The following is a 21,932-nucleotide window of genomic DNA, read 5'->3' as shown; positions in this document are numbered from 1 at the left end:
ATAAAGGGTAAGAATCCAAGCAGAGAGATTAGTTAGGAAGTATTTCAATACTTCTGCAGCCTTTAAAGTAGAAGAAAAATCAGACCAGAATGGTGACCTGGAATAATCAATTTTATCTGAGAATGGAGTGATCAAATATATCAAATGCTGCTGACAGGATAAGATGAGTAGTTTGGCTCCAAGTGCTCCTCCAAGGAGGCCACTGATATTTTTCTATAAGAGGTTTGGAGGAGTTCTTGGGATGAAGCCAGACTGGGCTGCACTGACAAATACAAAGGGGTGGGTGGAGGAAGTGGAGAAAGAAGGCAGAGACAACTCTGGAGGGTTTTTCTGTGGAGGGAAGCAGAGAAATGCTTTGAAAACAGGTAGAGAGGTAAGGCACTGAGGGATGAGGTCTTTTTAAGGATAAGAGGTATTAAATCAGGGTTACCCCCATATATTCTTAATCCCAGGGAGAGATACAAAGATGCAAGAATGGGAAAAGAGCTAGTGAAAGATGTAAAGTCCTTTCTACTTTATATATGGTGTTTCTCCATTCTTCTTTCTCTCTGTTAAGCCAAATCTGTTTCTAGTGAGAGTCTAGAATGAGCCAAATCTTTCGTATAAACTTTGTTTAGCTTGTCATCTCTCCCAGGAATATTTTAAGCCTGTTTCATTCACTGTAAAATAAAAGGCTGTTCCTTCTGAAAGAATTTCTGGCATCTGTGAGCAGAAAGGCTTAGATTTTAGAATGTGGAAATGAGGGAGCAGAGGTACCTCCCTTGAAGGAGGCTGCCCTGTTCTGAATCTACCTGGTTTGATATAAAATCTTTCCTTCTGGTTTGAACTTCACAGAGACATTCTTGTCTTGCCTAAACTCTGTTCCAATCCTTGGGCTCCTCCCCCATTGGAAAGCTCTACTTTTCTCCTTTTTGCCCTGCCAGTGTTTTAAGAGTCTGTAGGGAGTAGGAGGTGGCTATTAACAGAACTATCAGAAAATGAGTTTCACAGTTTTCAAAATCAAGCTTATTTGATTGACATGCCTTATTAGAGTTTGTCTTCCCATACTGATGAGAACAGGGTTGGTGTTATGCTAGTTAGTGTTAAATGTAAAATAAGATATTGGTTCCTCTTAATATCTCCTTCCTGTCCCACCCCACCATGTCCAATGCTCATCACTGCCTCCACCTCTGAACCATCACCTCCACTGTGCAGCTGCCCCTTCCATTCTCCTCTCTACTGGGTCCAAACTCACACTGAAAGATCTGGGAGAAGAACATTCAAGACAGAAGACTATCTAGCACAAAGTGAAAAGGCCCAGAAATGGAAAAGATTTTGGCTTCTTCAGAGATTAACTAGATGATTAGAGAACTAGAATGAAAGAGGACAGCTGGTAGGTAAGTTCAGAACAATGGACAGGGCCAAAATGTTATTAGCATCTTTCTGAACCTGCTCCTCCAGTCTTTCCCACCTCAATAAATGGCAATTTTATGCTTCCTGTTTCTGAAGCTGAAAAACTTGTAGTCAATTTTTATATTTTTCTTTCTCTTACATCTCATAGCCAGTTCATCTGTAAATACTATTTTCTCTTCCTTAAAAATATCCATCTGCTTCATACCTCTATCATCACTACCAAACTTCCATAATCTCTCACTGGAACAACTGCTCTAACTTATTATTGCATGTCCCTGCTTTTACTCTTTCCATTATCCTCATCTCTGTAAAATTCAGAGCATCATTGTTTCTTCTTCTTCTCCTTCTTCTTCTTTCTTCTTCTTCTTTTTTTAAGAGAGGGAGAGGAGTGGGGCAGAAGAAGAGGGAGAAGAAAATCTCAAGCAGGCTCCACACTGTGTGGAGTCTGATGTGAGGCTCAATCTTACAACCCTGAGATCATGACCTGAACCAAAACCAAAAGTCAGGTGCTTAACTGGCTGAGCCACCCAGGCTCCCCTCAGAGTATCCTTTCAAAACTTAACTAATATCATGTCATTCCTTTCTCAGAACGTTCCAGTTGTGTCTGACCTCTCTCATACTAAAATACCAAGTTCTTACCTGGGTGACATGGCTCTTTATGACCTGACTCCTGGTCATGAGGAGCCTCCGTCATCATCTACTACTTTCCTCCTCTGTCACTTTGCTTTGGCTAAACTGGCCTCCTTGCTGTCGCTCATAGCTGAGGGCCTTTGTGTTTGCTGTTACTGTGTCTGAAACACTCCTCTCTCAAATCCAAGTAGCTGTGTACCTTGTTGCTTTGTCAGAGAGACCTTTCATAACTGTCCATTTCAAACAGCACCCTTCACCACCCCACATCTTTTACCTTTTTTTCCCTTCCTTAGTATTTATCAACTTTGGACCTTTTATTTATTTACTTCTTTTTTTTTTTTATCTTCACTAAAACATAAGCTTCTTAGGACATAAAATTCCTAGGAAGTTTATGTTTTTGTTTTTTTTTTTTTTAAGATTTATTTCTTTATTTGAGAGAGAGAGAATGAGAGAGAGAGAGTACATGAGAGGGGGGAGGGTTAGAGGGAGAAGCAGGCTCCCCGCTGAGCAGGGAGCCCGATGCGGGACTCGATCCAGGGACTCCAGGATCATGACCTGAGCCGAAGGCAGTCGCTTAAACAACTGAGCCACCCAGGCGCCCGGAAGTTTATGTTTTGTTCACTGCTGTATCCTCATGCCTAGAATAACATCTGCATGTAGTGGGTGTTCAAAAATATTTGTAGAATAAATGGATGAAATTAATTGGATACAGATGTATATAGATTGATAGATTGGATGATGACAAGATCATATTCTCTTTGTATTGTTTATACCTTCTCAGTGGATTAGAAGCAAGGCTGTGATAGGAGAGTTAAGGGAGGAGGGAGTATTGGATGTTAAAGGAGAGAAAGTGTAAAGTGTTCTGTTGCAAAATGGGGAGCTGAGGGTCCCTTGAGATTTGGGGTCATAAATTAAAAATGGGACCAGTCAACTGTTGTACATTTTGTTCCAGACACTTCAGTTAAGACACAGACATGGAGTAAAAGAAGAGTAGAGTATTTAAGGGTTTCACCTGGCAAGTCCAACAGATGAAGATAAGAGCAAAGGAGTTGGGGGACTATGCAATCACTGCTTATCTTAATGGACCATTGAATCTATGTAAGAACTGAAAAGATAGGAGGTATAAAGCAGAGAGTGTGAGGTTTCAAATCAATATTTTTGAAGTGGTGTAATTGATGGTAATGATAAAGCCTGGGATATGACCATGGGAATGGGTTACTAAGGGAGAGTGGAGGAAGAAATTGTTGGAATTGAAGAAATGGCAAAGAAACTAGAGTCAAAGATGTTGACAGGATCATTCACATGAAAGCTGAAGTTGTTAAGAATGATGACAGGATCAGTGGTTGAGATAAAGTTGCTGAAACATGCTAAAATCTTCAGAATAGGATGAATAACAAGGAGATAGGAAGATGACTAAAACAAAAAAAGGTTTCAAGTCATGTTGGCTGATGGCAGACATTTCAAAACAGCTGAGATGTTAGGGGGACAGGGAGGAGAAATGGTTTAGATATAGCAATGGGGAACAAGAAGGACACCTATCGTTCCAGGCCCTGTGGTACATTTCCTATTGGGATTAAAATAAGACCCTGCTTGAGAAGACAATGAAAAAAGTAAGGTATCATGAGATGTCCAGGTTTCCATTTGGTCAAAAATATAAAGGGAAGAATCAGACTTGGTAAAAATTACAGTTACTGAAGATACCAACCTCAGTATTTTTATCTGTAGACCACATTGGATTTTTGCATGTTCAAACAGCAGTTCTTAGCTTTTAAATCCTTTTAGGCTAGAACTGTCATTCTTGAATTTAACAAAGTACCAGCTGTCAAGTCTCTTCACCAAGCATGTTAGTGCCAACATATACTCGTTGATATGTCAGAAAACAAGATGCTAAATTAAGCAGAAGCTATGCAGAAGAGAATTGTTGTGAAAATTTAAAGACACTGTCTGCTTATTTATTTATTCACTAATAATTTGTATTTTGCCTTTTTCCACAAAGTGTTTGAAGAGCACAGTTCTGTAGTTCACATCATATTCTCCGGTCATTGCTCAAACCACAAATGAGCCTAAGAAGCCAGAGAAAGAATAGAGAGACAAACAAGACTTATGGTCTCAGTCCCCGCAAAGAACATGAGATGAGGCTGAGTGTTTGATGTGGAAATGCCACTGTACTTGACTGAATCCTAGAAGTAGAGCAGTAGTCTCTACTCACACAGCTTACCCCAACCCACCAAGAATATTTAAAATCCCAGAGTCCAGATCTAGGCCACATCTGAGATGCCCAAGTGGCTCAAGTCCACCAGAAATCTGGTGTTAAAAAATCCTCTTCTTCTCCTCAATTCCTTTACCACTTCTGCTTCTATCCATCATTCCCACAGTGCAGAAACTGGTTTCCTTTTCTTTCCCTAAGTCCTCATTATTTCTTCTTCACATATCTTTCAATCCTTTCTCCCTTCTTTTCTGCAACCTTCTCAGCCCCAGCATGGGAGTATATCTGCTGTATATCTTAATGAAGGGTCCATGTTTGATTAACTCTATTCCAGTGATGGAGGCTTTTTCTCTGATGTTGCTCTAGAATTATGCCTTTTACCCATTTCTTTTTCTCCCCCCATGGAGAAAGATAGTAAAATTGGGATTTCTTTCGATGTAAAGGAATCTGGAGTTCTGTGGAGTTTTAAAACCATACACATCTGTATACTAACCACTTTTATTAAATTGTTTTATTAATTTTTTTCTTATGTATAATCTTCAAAAGGTATGTTTTATATTGAAAGTATTTCAAAAGCCATTAAAATTGTATGTTTCAAAGGTGATTTCATGGCAATGAAAAGGAGATATTTTTTGAATATTTAGGGCAATTTAAATAGAGGAGCTAAAAGAGTTTTTAAGAAAAACCCCAAGTGCCCAATCCATTTCAAATTGACAACTAGAACAATAAAACAATATAAGTGGAAGACAAAGTTCTTAATAATCTGATTAGCAGTAAAATGCAGTAAACTAAGGAGGCAGGACTGTAATTCCATAGTTGTCAATCTGGCTTACGTTATGATAGATAAAAAACTTAAGAAGGCACTGTGACTGGACAAACTCCTTTGGGCTTCTTCAGATTCCTTCTGTCTACCAGTTGTCCGGACCTGGGAGAGCTTCATTGCCCACTGTCCACAGCATGCAGTTAGGCCAACCAGACACACAGCTGAAACTTCTGGCCCTTCTAGCCACTTCTAGATTTGAATGAGATATAACACCTCATGAGAAGGAGTATGGCATCACAACTGCTGAAGAGACTGGATAGGCAACCTAAAAGTCTGGAAAAGTTACCACCGTAGGGCCAGATTTCCACCTGTGGGCAACAGGAGGAGTAGGTTCCAAGGTAGGTGAATTCTCCCTCTTTCCTATGAACTTCTTCAAGGCACGATGGCCTGGTACAGCTCCTCTGGACAAGTACTCTGTGCCAGGTGGATGCAACTGCCCATATGACCTACTGTTTCTTTACAACTCATTATGACACAGTGGCCAGTGTGCTGGCTGCACTGTGTCACCTCTTACCTTGTTGGACTTCCCTGTGTCCCTGCTCTAACTGCACCTTCCAAATAAAACACCAGCATGTTGATACTTGCCTCACATTTGTTTGCTGGGGGACCTGGGCTAAAATACATCCCCTAACTTAGAATTTTAGTAATATACATTATATATTTTATAATTGTGAATTGTTAGTAATAAAAAACTACCATTCTTCAAGGTATTTTGTAAATAGTGAAGGTAATTTTATGGGTTTCAATTTTGTAATATTTATTTGTTAAAACCATCTGTTGGTGCTTCTGAAGATGCTAATTATAGTAGCACTTGGAAGCTAATTCCAGGTCACAGTAATGACTGTTCAGATAGCTCCCTGCCCAATGACTTTTGTGGTAGGCTTGACAGTTATTTTCTAGAAAAACATCACTGATGCTGAGTGGTAAGATAAGGGCTCAGTCTCTCTCCTCGCCTTCCCAGGGGCTTGGAGGGAGAAGTCAGAGTGGGCATGAAACACTAATTTCTGGAACAAGAGGAATATAGGAAAGATGTGAGATGATATGACAGGGAAGAGGCACACCTGTGTGACCTTCAAGATGTGATACCTGTGGAGGAACCACTCCCCAAAGCAGGACCACCTAGGAACTCTGAGACTTTGTTTCAAAAAGATAGCAAATGGCCCTCAGTTTATCTCTCTGGGAAAGACTTTCTGACCTCAGTCTTGTCTTGTCCTGGCATATCACTCGTTTATCTGTCCATTTCTCTTTTGTCAGCTTCTCCCTTTCAACTCTACCTGCTCTTGGTTTCTTTGGTTGGCATCACTCTGACTTGTAGTCCAGGTTTTGTCAGTCCACTTATTCTCTTTGGTTTTTCATGCCCCATTTTTCTCTAAGATCCCTCTTCTAAGATTCTTACCTGCTTCTCCCTTGTCAGCCTCCTCTGAAGTCATGACCTGCACCTCATTCAACTGGGACTCCAGCATTCATTGAAGGGAAGAGAGAGGAGACTGTGTTCACATTTTTTCTTTCATTTAATTATTACTAAATTTTTGTTCTTTTCTGTCTGCTTTCTATTTTAAATTGTATGACATTAAATATTCTGGAGTAGTAGTTCCCAAGCTTTTGGGCTTTAGGAGCCCTTTATACTCTTCAAATTATTAAGAATTCCAAATAGTTATACACATTTACTATATTAGAGATTAGAACAGAATTTTTAAAAGTACTTATTAATTAAAAACATAATAATAATAAACCCATTACATTTTAACATAAATAGTATTTTTGTGAAAAATAACTAGATTTTCTAAAATTAAAAAATACCTAGAGAAGAGTAGCATTATTAAAAAATCTCTTTGCTGTCTGGCTTAATAGAAGACAGTTTGAAAGAAAAAAGAGAAGACAGTTTGATTCTCATCTGCTTCTGCATTCAATTTGTTGTTTTATTTCAAGTATAGATAAAAATCTAGCCTCATTCAAATATGCAACTGAAAAAGGGGATAGCCTCACATATGACCTGAAGGAATCTCAGGGGCCCTAAAGTGTTCTCCCGTAACACTTTGAGAACCACTGATCTGGAGTACGCTGGAAAAATAATTTTCCTTTTAAAAATTGTTTTTAAAGAGAAATTCATTCTGAATTCAAAACAAATAACTATATTAGAAGATTGCTTGTCCAGATAATCTGGTGTGTTCTGAGTATTTCCAGAGTTCAGATAAATTAACTCTCAAGGAACTAAAATATAATAAAAAATTTTTAAAAGTCATCCCAACATGTAATATATGGGACATAACATGGTAAAAAATAAATTTACTTAAAATGTGTATTTGTATTAGAAAAGCTTTTGTTTAATATAAATATATGAAAAAATTAAAGGATCCCACTGACTTTTTTTATATTGATTAGAAATATATGAAAACAAGAGGGAAACTTTATATTGCATAAACTCTAAAAGTGTAGTGAAAAAAATAAATTTGAATACTAACAGTCTTTTTTACTATTTAAAAAAAGTTTTATTATTGAAGTATAGTTGACATACAATGTTACATTAGTTTTGAATGCTAACAGTCTTAAATAAGAAATGCTTAGGTTCTTTTTTTTTATTAAAAATTTTTAAAGCATTATGCAATAATGAAAAATAGATTTATTTTGTAATAGTGAGGAAATCCTTATTAACCTGAAGAGAAGGTTGTGATAAAAACAATTTGTAGGGGCGCCTGGGTGGCTCAGTCGGTTAAAGCGTCTGCCTTCGGCTCAGGTCATGGTCCCAGGGTCCTGGGATCGAGCCTCGCATCGGGCTCTCTGCTCCGCGGGAAGCCTGCTTCTCCCTCTCCCACTTCCCCTGCTTGTGTTCCCTCTCTCACTGTGTCTCTCTCTGTCAAATAAATAAATAAAATCTTTAAAAAAAAAAAAAAAACAATTTGTATCCACTGCATGATTCCTCTTATATGAGACATCTAAAATAGTCCAACTCATAGAAGTAAACAATAAAATCATGGTTACCAGTGGATGAGTGAGGGGAAGATGGGGAGTTGTTCAAGGGGTATAAAGTTACAGTTATACAGTGTGAGTAAGTGCCAGATACCTGTTGTACGACATAATGCCTATAGTTAACAATAAAGCCTTGTGCGTTTAAATATTTGTTAAGAGGATAGATGTCATTTGAAGTGTTCTTATCACAAACACACACACACACACACACATGCAACACAAAAGGGCACAAGAAACTTTTGGAGGTTATGTTGATTTACCTTGTGGTGATGATAATACAAGCATATATGTATGCCCAAACTCACCAAATTATATACATTAATTATGTGTGTTTTTGGGGGGGTACCAATTATACCTCAATACAGCAGGAAATATAATAAAAATAATAATTAAAAAATAAAGATAATCTGTGTCCAAATTTTCTTCATAAACATCTGCAGAAACTGAACTAGAGCGTGAGGCAAGAACTCTTTGGAAGAGCTCTGTCAGTGTCATCTGCCTGTTCTAGCAATGCCTCTCTTTTTCAAAGATCTTTCATTTGATACAAGTAGAGTATTAAAAATGGTCACTGGTAGTGGCAGACTCTGTCCTCTTTTGCTCTCACAATTTCAGAGAAAAAACGAATACCTCTTTCTTGATTATGTGAGCAAAAGTTCTGGGGAGGGCCCTGATTGGAACGACTTGGGTCTGGCGGATATCCCTGACCCAATCACGGTGGCCCGGGAAGGGGATTCTGATTGATTCGGCTGGGATATGTGCCCACCTCTGTGTGAGAAAGGCGGGTGAAGTGATTGATAGCTCCAGTGGGTTTGGGACAGGGATTCATAACAGAAAAGAAGAGGAGGAGGAGACAGGTTGAGATGAACTTGTGCCTTAGTGGTGAGAGCAGTGATTTTTGAAATAGGGCCATGCAAGAGGTTTGACAAGTTGTGCTCCACATTTAGAACTAGTTCTACTTTATGTCTGGAGCAGAGAAGAAAGACATACAACTGAAAAGGGTGGGGGGGGGTTGGAAAGAGACACAAAAAAGCTTAAGAATGAGCCTCTCTGCCAATTACCTGATTGACCCAGATGATTACTGCCGTTTCTGATTCTCTGCTACAGTTAAGGCATTTCTAAGGTGGGAGTTTCTTTCAGTTTCTCTCTTTCATTTTGCCTTCTAGGTGGACAAAAAAATTGTAAGAACTGAGATAGGAGTTCTTCTTCGCCTCTCACATCCAAACATTGTAAGTGGTTTTTAATCTACTATTTCAAATAATCTTCAAAGTTGTAGACTGGCATTTTTGTTCTTTGCTGCCAGTGCTGATAATGAGAAGGGGATACTTCCACCACTAATAGGTAGCCACTGTGGTCTACCTCCTGTCCTCATGTGATCACATTTTTCATTTCCTTAGCTGAATAAATCTTAAAAATAATACCACCCGAATGAGTTTCAAAATGGAACAAGTTTCAGTAATATATACCATCTTTGTTTTCATGCATAAAAGGATAACTAAAAATTGAAGAGTTTTGTTTCACTCTAATAAAACACGGGCTTTTCCCTTTTGTGTGCCTATCTTATTAATATGCCATTGCTGAAAAAGCCTGTGAAGAAAATGCATTGCTTTCCAAAGTCATTTCAGTCTCCTTTGAGAGAATATCTACTTCAGAAACAATGTGAGGATTCAAATAAATGATGTACTTGAATGGGAAAAATAAAATGTCCTCAGAATCTCTGCTCTAGGCTATGTCCAGACAAAGGAGCTGAGGGAAAGGTCTGGCAAAAGCTTTCTTGAGCCAATGAAGTGAAAAGAACAAAATCATTTTCCAGGCCATAACTTGAATTGTGCCAACTACTTAAAGAAAATATTTTACTCATTTCTTTGAGAAAGTTGTGGTGTCCAGGAGGATGACTAACCTGCAGTGCTTAGTTAGGCTCCAAGCAAAGTGCTTAAAACTTAACATATGGGTTAGCAATGTAGGCAGCTATAAGTAACAGAAAACTTGAATACGGTAGTCTAAACAAATATTTTCTTTATGTTATAATCAGAAGGCAGACAGTTGCTAGCATTGGTTCAGCTCCTCAGTGATGCCATTCAGGACCTAGACATCTTCCACCCTCATGCTTTTCCTTCATGGTCCTAAATGGCTGCTCCACAGTCTTCACAAGTCTTCAAGTCTATACTCTAGAGAGAGAATTGGAAGGGCCTCACCAACAGAGTATGAAGAGAAGAGGAGAGGCTTTTCTAGAACTTAGAGCTGCAGCAAAATTCTCTTCAGATTTTATTGGCCAGAGCTGGCCACAAGATCATCACTCCTCACTGCACAGAGACTGGAAAATTGGGGAACAGAATTATCATAAATGGCTTAGACCAATCATGATCCATAATTTGAGGCTAGGCACCTTGCTTCCCTAAACAAAATCTGTTTGCAGTAAAGTAGGGGGAAGGAGCTTTGGGTAAGCAATAAACAAAATTTACCGCATACAATCACCACTTTTACATTATCCACCTTTTTCTTTCAGTGAAAAGCCAGTGTGAAATTTTCCTCAAATGTAGATCAGCCCTGGTCAGTAGATTCTCCGATATATTGAGGGAAATATCCAAAATTGGATGGATTATCTGAATGTGATGTAAACCCATAGTCAATCAAATCAATGCCATCCCTACTTTTCTGAGGATCCCTTTATCCACCAGCAACTTTTTTGCTGTTGAGAGATATCCTTTCTGTACAGACAGACTTTTTTGAAGAAGAAGAAGAAAATGTTTTTATTAATCACAACATGAAATTGACATGACAGACTTTACCCTGGTCCCATTCTGCCTCAGATCCCAATTCCAAGTTCGCTTTCAGGAGAAAGAGGCATTTGCATCACTAGGAACCATGATGCTTTCAAATGGTTCAAGTTTTGTTTGCTTGCTTTTGTTTTTTAATTCTAGAGCAATTCAGAAATTGTGATGTTCTGGCAAAATTTAGGAAGTGTTTCTAAGTATCTTTCAGCTTTCAGCTGTCAAAAGAAAAAATATAAAAACTCAAAAGGACCTTTAAGGAAATGAGGTAACCGATAAAAACAACCAGAGAGTGACAGATGGCTTCTTGTTACCAGAATGTGGTACCTTTATTGACAATGATCCAATGTATTACTATTACAGAGAGTGTTATTTTAGTCATAGCATTAGCTTTTTCCTAGAAAGTTGAAAATAAGGAATTTATTATTTATTTTTTAATATCTTTCCCCAGATAAAACTTAAAGAGATATTTGAAACCCCTACAGAAATCAGTCTGGTCCTAGAACTGGTCACGGGAGGAGAACTGTTTGACAGGTGAGTTGGTCCTAGAAATCTAACCGGAGAGAGGTTTTGCTTCCAGGCACCAAAAAGTATCAAAGGGAAATTTCTCCTGATGATTTTCATAATGACACATCATGCCACTTGATAAATTCTACTAAAATAAATCATAAGAGGAGTTACAGAATGGAGAGAGAGTGTTATTTGCTATGATGTGGGTAGGTGAAAATTTGCCTTGCTTAGTAAAAAATGGAACACTGTAATATCGGTTTACTTTTGCAAACATTTACTTTCCCAATAAAAACAGATTTCTAAAGTCATTCTAAATTTAAACTAAATGGTAGCATTTATGAGACTATTTCATGAGAAAATATTTGATGAATATGCCTGAAAATCTGATAGAGCATAGTATAGGCAAACAATATGTAAAAGAGACAAAACCTTTAAGTTTTAAGCACAGCCCTTTGCTGTGCTCATCAGGGTAATCAAAAAAGAATGGAATTAGGGCGCCTGGGTGGCTCAGTTGGTTAGGCGACTGCCTTCGGCTCAGGTCATGATCTCGGAGTCCTGGGATTGAGTCCCACATCGGGCTCCTGGCTCGGTGGGGAGCCTGCTTCTCCCTCTGACCCTATCCCCTCTCATGCTGTTTCTCTCTCTATGTCAAATAAATAAATAAACAAAATCTTTAAAAAAAAAAAAAAAGAATGGAATTGGAAGAAGACAAAGTGACTAAGTAGGTACATATTAGAAATGGTTACAAGTTGTTCACTGATACAGAGTTCTTGTTGGTTAAGAATGGTTTAAGAGGGAAGTAGGGTGCAGAGAGAAGACAAGAGAAAGATTGAGGGAACTGCTGATAAAGCCTGAGTGCCTCTAGCGCAGTCAATTCTCAGTAAATGTTTGCTGAATGAATGAGCAACCAATATAATGAATGGACTCCGAGGAGAAAGAGATCTTGCAGGGGATAAGGTTAGAATTTGTCAGGAAAGGAGCACTCCTACCCTTCCTCCCCATACCAACTCTACCTGGTTCAGTTTGCTGCCTGCTTCAAGAGCTTCCAAAGGTATTCATGTTGGTTTTCAAAGGTTCTGTCTGTTTTTAATGTTCCCCAGTGCAGATTTGGATCTTCAGATTGCAAGGAGTAAAATGGTCCAGTTTGATTGGAGCTACATACGTATCTTCAACAGATACATGATTTTTCTCACATATACATTGAAGTTTTCTTAGAACAAGTTATGTGAATTATAAGGCTTTAAAAATTATAACATTTTAACTCTATCCATACTTTACAAGTAAATGAATCAACTTTGGGAAGTGAGTATCAGTAGCCTGAAGACATACACTTCTTGTGGCAGTTGGCTGATAGTCATCTGGATTCATGGTTCTAGATCCTGACTTAAAGGGCAAATACTTCACCTAGAGTTAAGTTCTCTGAAACTCAGAACAAATTTGAAGTGATTCTCTGCTGCTGACGAAGCTGAGACACCGACCCACCAGAAGAATAATCTTGTTCTAAGATCATCATGTTCCCTTGTGCTTAGTGAAGACTCTTCTGGCCTAATTTACTTGAATCTTACCAGAACTGGCCAGAAATGGCTTCTTTTTCCACACCTCTATAGCTCACTCTTTCATAGACATATTTCTTCTTTAGGCACATTAACAGAGTCAATTTAGTTAGATCCTGCTGCCTTTGGAGCCATGAGGTCTCTCTAAGGAGAACTAACATATTTCTCTGCTAATTATGGTCTATCTGAGAGAAATACCATGTTCTTCAATTGTAAATAACTGCAGGACAGGAATGTCACACTAAAGCCATCATCTACCAATAGCACTTACTATTTACCTACTTACCTCTATTTGTTCGAATTATTTTGGAAGCAAGTCTCTTTTGGTCCCTCTCCAACCTCTTTTTCGTGAAAAGATTCTGGTTCTCTCATCTTGCAGTCTGGTTGATGTGATGGGATAGAGTTAATTCAGCTCTAGATAAAAATGAAAAACTAAATATTGTTGATAAATTTCATTTACCAAGATAAATGGATGAAATACTCAGATTTAATGGAAGACATCTAAAGAATGGCAGATAGCCAGTAAAGCACTCAATCACTTACAAACTCTTAGCGGTCTTAGATCATAGACTTTTCCCCCCTCAAATGTTGTTGTCCACATATCTGTTGCCATATCTGAGATGAACTTGGTTTCTGCATTAGGTTACTTAATTCTATAGTTATGTTTAAAATTGTATCAAGCCTAAAATATATCCTGCATTATTATCCATGTATTGCTTTCTTTCTTGAGAGTTAAAAAGCATAATATGGTCTCTTTTTCCTGTACTTAGGTCAAAACCAAATCCATTTGATTGTGATGATCAAAATTCATTCTTGTTCTAATGATGATGTTAATAGTTTCTAATGAATGAATGAATGGAGCAATTGATGAAGAAATAATTGTTAGTCTATTATAGTCAAAATGGTTGTATTTTATTTATTTTTTAAAGATTTTTTTAAAAGATTTTATTTTATTTATTTATTTGAGAGAGAGAGTGAGAGAGCACCAGAGGGAGAAGCAGACTCCCCACCAAGCAGGGAGCCGGATATGGGACTCGATCCCGGGACTCCGGGATCATGACCTGAGCCGAAGGCAGTCGCTTAACCAACTGAGCCACCCAGGTGCCCCCAAATGGTTGTATTTTATTAGCAAAAAATCTATTCCATGATGCTTTTAAAAAACTAAGAGTAGTAAAAATCCAAGTGGAATCTGCTGTTTCATGTAAATTGCATAGGACAGTTGATTAAAATTTTTGGAATAAAGTCAGTGATTTTTTGTGTCCAAGAAAATCTCCCCAAAAGCCCTTTACGAAGTTATGATAATCATGGGAAAAAGAAAGCTCTAGAGGTTTTCTGTTTCATTCTTCTCAATCTCAAAATAATTCTTAGAAATTCACTGCATTTTTTTAAGTGGACACAATGTGAGGTTGTTTGCTGGAAGGGTAAGTTTTCAATTTTTTTTTTCAGAAAATGATTATATTTGAAAGCAGCTAATTTAGCATTATCCTTACACTCATCTGATTAAATTTTTGAAGAGGTATTTTTTTCTCCTGATTTTTGTCTGACTCCAGTATCAGAATATATTATGGAGTATCAAAATATATTAAGGATTTTTAAATTGTCTTTTTTCTGTTTTCTCCTTGGGTTTTTGCTTGCCTGATTATGCTTGTTCAAATGCCAAACATTATGTATAAAAAATTTTGGAGTATGAGGCTTTAAATGTTGTAACCTTCCAAAAAAAGCAGGCAGTAAAGGTAAGGAGCAGATCACTTTATTCCGATCATATTTTGGGTTGACTCAAAGCTGGGCTTCCTGAAGGCAGATCTATTTCTTGTCAACTCTTACTCATAGGGTTTTGCTCTTTAAGGGTTCCAATTTAAGTCAGAAGATTGTTCCAGGGCCCCCTTTCTTGACAGACCCTAAATGCCAACTTCTGTTCCCTCCATCCTGTGAGATGGCCAGAAGCTTTGTTCATCTTCTCAGCCTGTTAGCTACTGATGTCAAGTCAGTAAATGCATCAGTAAATGCCTTTAAAGGGAAAGCAGAGGCATCCGATGTTAGGTTTGCTTTGCTGGGTTTTTCTTCTCTCCTAGATCTTGGCTCCTGAAGCCTTCACTTCCTTGGTAACTCTCTGTTGTCTTCAAATATATATATATATTTTTTTTTTCAAAGATATTTTTAAGAAACATGCTATTTAGCTTGTTTTCATTGTTGTTTCCTGGAGGCTTGTCTATCCCACTGTTGCTGAGAACAAAAAAACAATATATTTAGTTTTAAAAGCCCTTTCCCAGACGCTAGTATGTTTTCCTCTTTTATATCAACCCTTTGGAGTAAGGAGGATGAAAAAGCATTATCCCCACTTTACAGAGATGGCAGTGAGAATGAGGAAAGGTAAATGATCTTCCCAAATCAGGCAGCCGGACTATCTTCTGGTCTAGCTCTGCTTCCTCATGTGGCCTCACTGTCTTTCTTATTAAATCCAGTTAGTCCCTTTCAAATTATTTCCAAGAGAGTAAACTGTTGTTTATTTTATTTATGGAGAATCCATGATGTATTTGTTGGTCCTATGCAAAGCTATATATTTACCCCCACTCAATCACTCTTCAGGTGTTTTAAGGCATTATTGTATTTTTTTCAAGAGAATAAGCTGAAGAAATTAAGTCATAAAGTCAGGCTTGACTACAAACTTTTTTTTCAGTTTTTCAAACTGAAAATATTCTTTTTAAAAACTACAAGTGGTCAATAAGCAAGAGAAGCAGTGGTTATGTTTGGAGACTGTGCATTTAGCCTATTAATCACCTGACAGAGTCCTAGTATATCAGTCCTTATAGTCATCTCTACTTCAGCATTTCAGGGCTCTCACCATTGGTGGAAATGGAATTTTCAGGACATCGTCATTAGAAAAAATTCCAGAAACAGAACTTAGGGTTTTATCTTGCCCAGTCTCCATAGAGTTGTGCCACAGTTGGCATTGAGATTAACCAAACTTAGAATACATCTTAATTTATAAAGACTGTTGTGCCAAAAATTGATCATTGATGTAACTTGTTTAAAGTGAAGATCTATAAAATCTGGTTGTCTAAAAACGGATAATTAGTCACTATAATGAGGGCCATTTTTGAGTGCCTGTTGGGGTCCTGGCAGTGGCGGGCATTTTACTAACCATGATCTCATTTAATCCTCACAGCAACACATGTACAAAGTAGGCCTTGATATATACATTTTACAGGCCAAATAACCAGGACCAGAGAGGTCCATTCACTACTGTTAGGTCACTCAGCTTATACTGGGTCTACAGCAATAATTGAATGAGATTGGACTCAAGTGTGTCAGACTCCAAAGCATATGAGCATTCTACCATGTCACACTGCTGCTATGGGAGCAAATGCTGCAAACACTCTTGATACTTAAAAACAAAACTTCAAAGTAGTAACGTAACATTTTGTCTTACTTGGGTGTTGGCTTAACTTAAATATTAATATGTATATGATTATTTTTCGGCCATTGAAATTTTAAATACGCCTTCTCTTTATGCAGTTTTATCTGACTGTATGTGAAGAAAACATACACTTTTATTTGGACTAGATGTATAGTCTTTCTAGATGCTGGGCTCTAAAGGGAAGGATCAAGGTGAAGTAGTAGTAGGAGACACAGGATAATTGGAGGCTTATTAAGTATTTTAAGCTGGTACACTGGGAACACATTAATTTGCTGGTAGGAAGAAGCCCACAAGCTGGAGAGGTAGGAAAATCTGTGTGAGTGGGACTTATATTTGGAACAATATCCCAGGGAACACAGAGGGAATAAGATTTGGAGTCAGATAAAAGGATTTGTTTAAAATAGAAAAAGTTTCTCTCTTCTTCAGAAGCAGAAAGAATCAAGAGACAGAAGGCTCAAAGGACCTAGAGTAGTCACAACAATGTTGTAAAAAAAGAACAAAGTTAGAGGACTTACTGTTGGGGCTGGGATATAATTCTGTTCTACTAACAAACTAGTTAAGTTAGCCTGTTACACTTTCATGTGTGCTGGAAAAATTTATGAGACTCCTGGGTCAGAGATGAAGGACTTGACTACTCACGGCACAGTGAGCATCATGGGCATCAGCAAGTTTGTGTCATTTCCCTTCACCCTGCAAATTCCATGGGGGCATCACAGCAGGCTTGGGTGGATGCCTGCACATAGAGTGGCTGTGTTCCAGGAGAGAAAATAACTGTACATAAACTGGCAAATGAAGAAACAAAATGTACAATTCCACTCACCCATGAAAAGGGATGTTCCTTCAATATGGATGAACCTCAAAAACATTATGCTAAGTAAAAACAAAGAAACAAATAGGAAAGACTACATATTATATGTCTCCATTTACATGGAATTTCCAGAAGGGTCAAATCTATAGCTACAGAAAGCAAAGCTGTGGTTGCTTAGGGCTGAGAATGGGAGTGTGTTGGGTGAGAGGAGAGTGTAAGAGATTTAAGTAGTTCAGACTTCTTATGCTCTATTTTAACAGTATTGTTGTAGAAGAGAAATTTATCTCCTAACAATGGCTGGGAGACAGTGGACTAGAGCACTTGAGGGAAGAAGTGGTGAAGTTTGTAAGTGGGAATGGGAGAACAGACTAGGGCAAGAATAAGGATTTTTGAGGAACACTGAGGGTCTACTGAGGCTGGAGGTTGTATGTTTTTGGAGAGTCTGGTCTCTGTAATATTTTACACTGTTGGCTAAACCTTCCATATCTTTCATGTAGCCATTGATGTTATCTCTTCTTCCCTTGGATTTTATTCTACCTTTTCAGTTTTCTCCTTTTTTAAAAAAGATTTTATTTATTTATTTGAGAAAGAGAGAGCATGAGCACAAGTGGGGTGAGGCAGACAGAGAAGCAGCCTCCCCACTGAGCAAGGAGCAGGGCTCCATCCCAGGACCCTGGGATCATGACCTGAGCCGAACGCAGATGCTTAACCAACTGAGCCACCACCCAGGCACCCCTAGTTTTCTCCTTCTTAATCTCTTTCCTGAGTTCCTCTTCTCCTTTCCATCCTTTAAATGTCCACCTTTCCTAAAGTTCTTCCTACATTCTCTGTAGGCAAATTGGACACCCTCCTGTGGTTTCAACCGCATTGTTGATTGCTGTCTTAGCGGAGATGAAAACTGTATTTTCAACAATCTGCTAGACATATTCACCTGCGCATCCCATAGTCGCCTCTAGATCAGTATGTCCTCAAATGAACTCAGCATTCTTCCCTCCACTCTCAATCTTGCTTCCTCCTTCTACCTCTGAACTGACTTAACATCTGAGCTGGTCAGCATTGAATTCTTCCTCTTCCTCTCACTCTGCCCAGCCCCCTCCCCATAACTCTTTCTCTGAGCAGCCTTCAGATCCATTCTCTCTCCCCTTTCCCACTGCTTGTGCCCTTTGGGGCCTTCACATTCTCTTTCCCATTGCCACAGACTTCTAACTGGTATTCATTTCACTATCTTCTATCCCTCTATGTTTAAAGCACTAATTTGATCAGGTCAGCCCAAAAGTCTACTCCCTAAAAGTCAGTTCTTTTAAGCATGGCAAACAAAACAACTTAGTCTGGCCTCATCGTAGTCTTCTGGCTTCACTACCCACCTTTATTCCCTTTTCACCACTACACTAAGCAGAGCACAGTGCCTTCACCTTCAACGGGCTCCTAGTCTAGAAGAGGGAAAGTAAAAATGGAATATGGACCTGAATACTATTTTTCAATACTACCATCATCTCCCAGAAATGTGTTAGGGCTTACAGAGGCAACCACAATATCACAAGATAAAAAATAAATAAATGAGGACAAGGAACTAAAGAGGAAATAAAAACAAGAATCAGTACACAAAAGACATATCCTAAGATACTTTGTATTTGCTAGAGGTTGGCCACAGATGTGGTGTAAGTCTTCATGTGGGGATGATACATACTATAATTGGGATGTAAACACAATCCTTTGGGCACAAAATCAGGGGGTCTTCTAAGGCAGAAATGGCTTCAGGGAGGAATAGAATCTTTGAGCTGAATTTTAAGTGAGAAATCAAAAATTAGCAGGTAAAGGGTAGAGGGAAGGGTAAAGGGATATCCAAAAGCAGAGCACTTTGGCAGGATTAGAAATGAGTACCTTAGTCTCCATTTTAGAAGCTGTCCTAGACAGAAAGCAAGCAGCTGCTAGATATTTATCAAATGAATGACTGAATAACACTGTGCTCCTGGACAATTTATATTACATCTTTGAGTCAGGCTTTTCATTTACAGTATAAGAGAATTGGGCCAGGGCTCCCTTAGGCCCATTCCCAGGTCTACAGTTTGATTCGAACTCCCCTTTCTCCGGCATTGTCATCTCCCCGACCAGCATGCACAACTCCCTCACTGTCTCCCAACTTTCAGATTTAACAGGAGTCAGTAGTTTTAAGCATTTCTGAAATTATTATTTAAGCATATGAATTTAACACTCTTCTGGAGACCTCTCAGAAAAAGCATCAATATAGACTAAGATGCCATCAATGAAATGTGAAGAGGCAGTGAATGAAGCTTATAAAGGACTGATAGATTTACACAAGGTACAGCAGAATTCACTTTAATATACGTAACAGCGGGGTGATGTACTGGCAGCCCCTAAGACTTGGTTCCCGAGCCTCCTATCTGGGGCTTTTACCCTATGTCACTCGATCCTTCAGTACACATTGTCGTCAGACCAGTGTCTTTCTCCCAAAAACCTACAGTCACCTAATAGCACCTCCATTTGAGAAAAAGCTGTCATTGGTGGGGGGAGCAGTGGGGCTCCTAATTTACATGCCAGGAAGTCGGAGGGCCTCAGGATATGACCAGATTGAGCTCCTCGGCTGCCTCACTGGTGCTACTGCCAGGCTGGAGATGCACTCAATTCAATTTGCAGCAATTAAGGTGACGGCAACAAATGCACAGAAGTCATATTTTCAAGCAGGTCCATGCAGAGAAATAGGCATTGCCTTGCTTCTTCACCCTGCAATTTTAGAATGATGAGAAGGAAAACAGTTCCAACTGTGCGGAAGAGGAGCATGCACACCCACGCAGCCAACAGTGGCAGCAGAAGGCACAGTCTAGGCCAAAGAAGGCCAGCGGAAGTCAGAGAATCACAGCCTGGAACACGCCCCTGTCGTACTGTTCTTCCTTCCCCGATCTGCAGATGTCAGCTAGGCCCATTAGTGACTGAGGGACCTGTGCAAACGAGAGCTCAGGATAGCTTTTTGGGTCCTGTTGTGATTAAAAAATCCTAGAAGAGATTTTGTTTTTAGCGCCGAGTCTTCTAGCCTAGTTCACAGTGGAATGATGAGAAATTGTGCCACATAGCAGCAAACTTCATGGCCCTGGGCCTTGGCAAACAATCTTAAGTTGCTGGTAACATCTTTACTGTTTTCTTATTATTTTATAGAGCATGAAAAGGAAATTAGTTTGCTAAATCTGAGGAGAAATAGAGCAATAAGTATGTTTAAATATAAAAACCAAAACTATCAAACAAAATTATCCTATTTCTACAGCTCTAAAACCCTTACAGTGATTCAATATTTCATTGTTCCTAAAAATTGAAGGCATTAGTATATAGTATATCAAGCTATAAATCCTTGGCTATATGTACATGGCAACTTTTTTTTTTCAATTCCAGCTAAATTTTATGTAGAAATTGTTATGTGTTGCCTCATGAAACAAATGCTGTATTTTGCTGAATTTGAATCACTTTGATTTTATTCAAAATAAGTTTCTAAAAAGATCATGTTATTACAATATTATCTAGGTACTAACTCTGAATATATTCCCGAGACCAGCAATAACCTTTCTACTTGTTGCATTTTGCTTTGGGAAGCATCTGTATGGCTGCCTTTCCCTCTGGGCCGATAGCCAGTGTTCTTTTTTTAAAGATTTTTTTTTTTTTTTTTTTTTTTTATTTGAGACAGAGAGCATGAGAGAGAGAGAGAGCACATGAGAGGGGGGAGGGTCAGAGGCAGAAGCAGGCTCCCTGCCGAGCAGGGAGCCCGATGCGGGACTCGATCCAGGGACTCCAGGATCATGACCTGAGCCGAAGGCAGTCGCTTAACCAACTGAGCCACCCAGGCGCCCCAGCCAGTGTTCTTGTAGTGAGCACCACTTCCCAGTCCAGTGCTCTGTTCCCCCATGAGAAGGAACACAGGCAGAGGAGCTGCTCACATGTCCACAGTCTGAAATTTCTCTGTCACCCATTCACTTGGCAGTTAGTATTGATTCTACGAATATTCATTGGCTGTCTACTATGAGCAAGGCCTGGAGCTAGGTCCTGTGGCTGATGGAAACAACAATCTAGCGAGAAGGCTAAGAATTTTCCCACAATAACCTGCAGAAGGCATTGGCCAAACACACCTAGTGTGTCAGTCATACCTAAATGAAAAAGATTGCAAGACTTCATTTTCCTTTGCTTGATCACTAATGTCTTCACTTGCAATCTTAGCTGTAGGTTATAAACTGCATTTGCAACTTGAGAAGTTCACTGTTATTGATCATCCTAGTCAGCCATAAATGGCCTGGGTGGTAGCTCAACTGATACAATACTTAAAGTTGAATGTTTGAGTTCCAGAAACCTAACTCTGTAACACTCTGATGAACAAATCAACTGGGAACAAAATTCCTTTGAGCAGAAGGAGCCTGGAAGAGGCACGATTAAGTTCTAATTGTAGGGCCAACCTGTGGCAAACAGAACTCATGGGGATGGGGTGGGGAAGGCACCTGCATTCCGTGCTCCTGTCCCACATACCTACTCTAGAAACATTTCTGACAACAGAATTTATAAATCCTTCGGCTGTATAAACCTTAGTATAACATGTATTACATCTATGGTGATATTTTTGTTAATTTTTGTTGGTCTCGTCTGGGGCAGGACCCAAATCTTATTATTTTTAAACTTTTTTTTAAAGATTTTATTTATTTGTCAGAGTGAAAGAGCACAGGCAGGCTCCCTGCTGAGCAGGGAGCCCGATGCAGGACTCAATCCCAGGACCCTGGGATCATGGCCTGAACTGAAGGCAGACGCTTAACCGACTGAGCCACCCAGGCATTACCCATGTCTTACTCTTTACAGATTCAGCAAATG

The 21,932-nt window shown here is 39.0% G+C and overlaps 1 protein-coding gene across 1 annotated transcript in view; it reads left to right on the top strand.

The window, feature by feature from the left end:
• Nucleotides 1-21,932, top strand: part of CAMK4 (calcium/calmodulin dependent protein kinase IV) — a 205,744-nt gene that overhangs the window by 115,619 nt on the left and 68,193 nt on the right. The window contains exons 3-4 of the mRNA XM_035015668.1: nucleotides 9,182-9,244; nucleotides 11,238-11,320. Of these exons, the coding sequence (XP_034871559.1) occupies nucleotides 9,182-9,244; nucleotides 11,238-11,320 (146 nt within the window). The remainder of the gene's footprint in view (nucleotides 1-9,181; nucleotides 9,245-11,237; nucleotides 11,321-21,932) is intronic.

This window comes from Mirounga leonina, unplaced genomic scaffold (assembly GCF_011800145.1).
Source record: "Mirounga leonina isolate KUSES-001 unplaced genomic scaffold, KU_Mleo_1.0 Mir_104, whole genome shotgun sequence".
Classification (NCBI taxonomy): domain Eukaryota; kingdom Metazoa; phylum Chordata; class Mammalia; order Carnivora; family Phocidae; genus Mirounga; species Mirounga leonina.
This window is presented reverse-complemented; position numbering and strand designations above follow the sequence as displayed.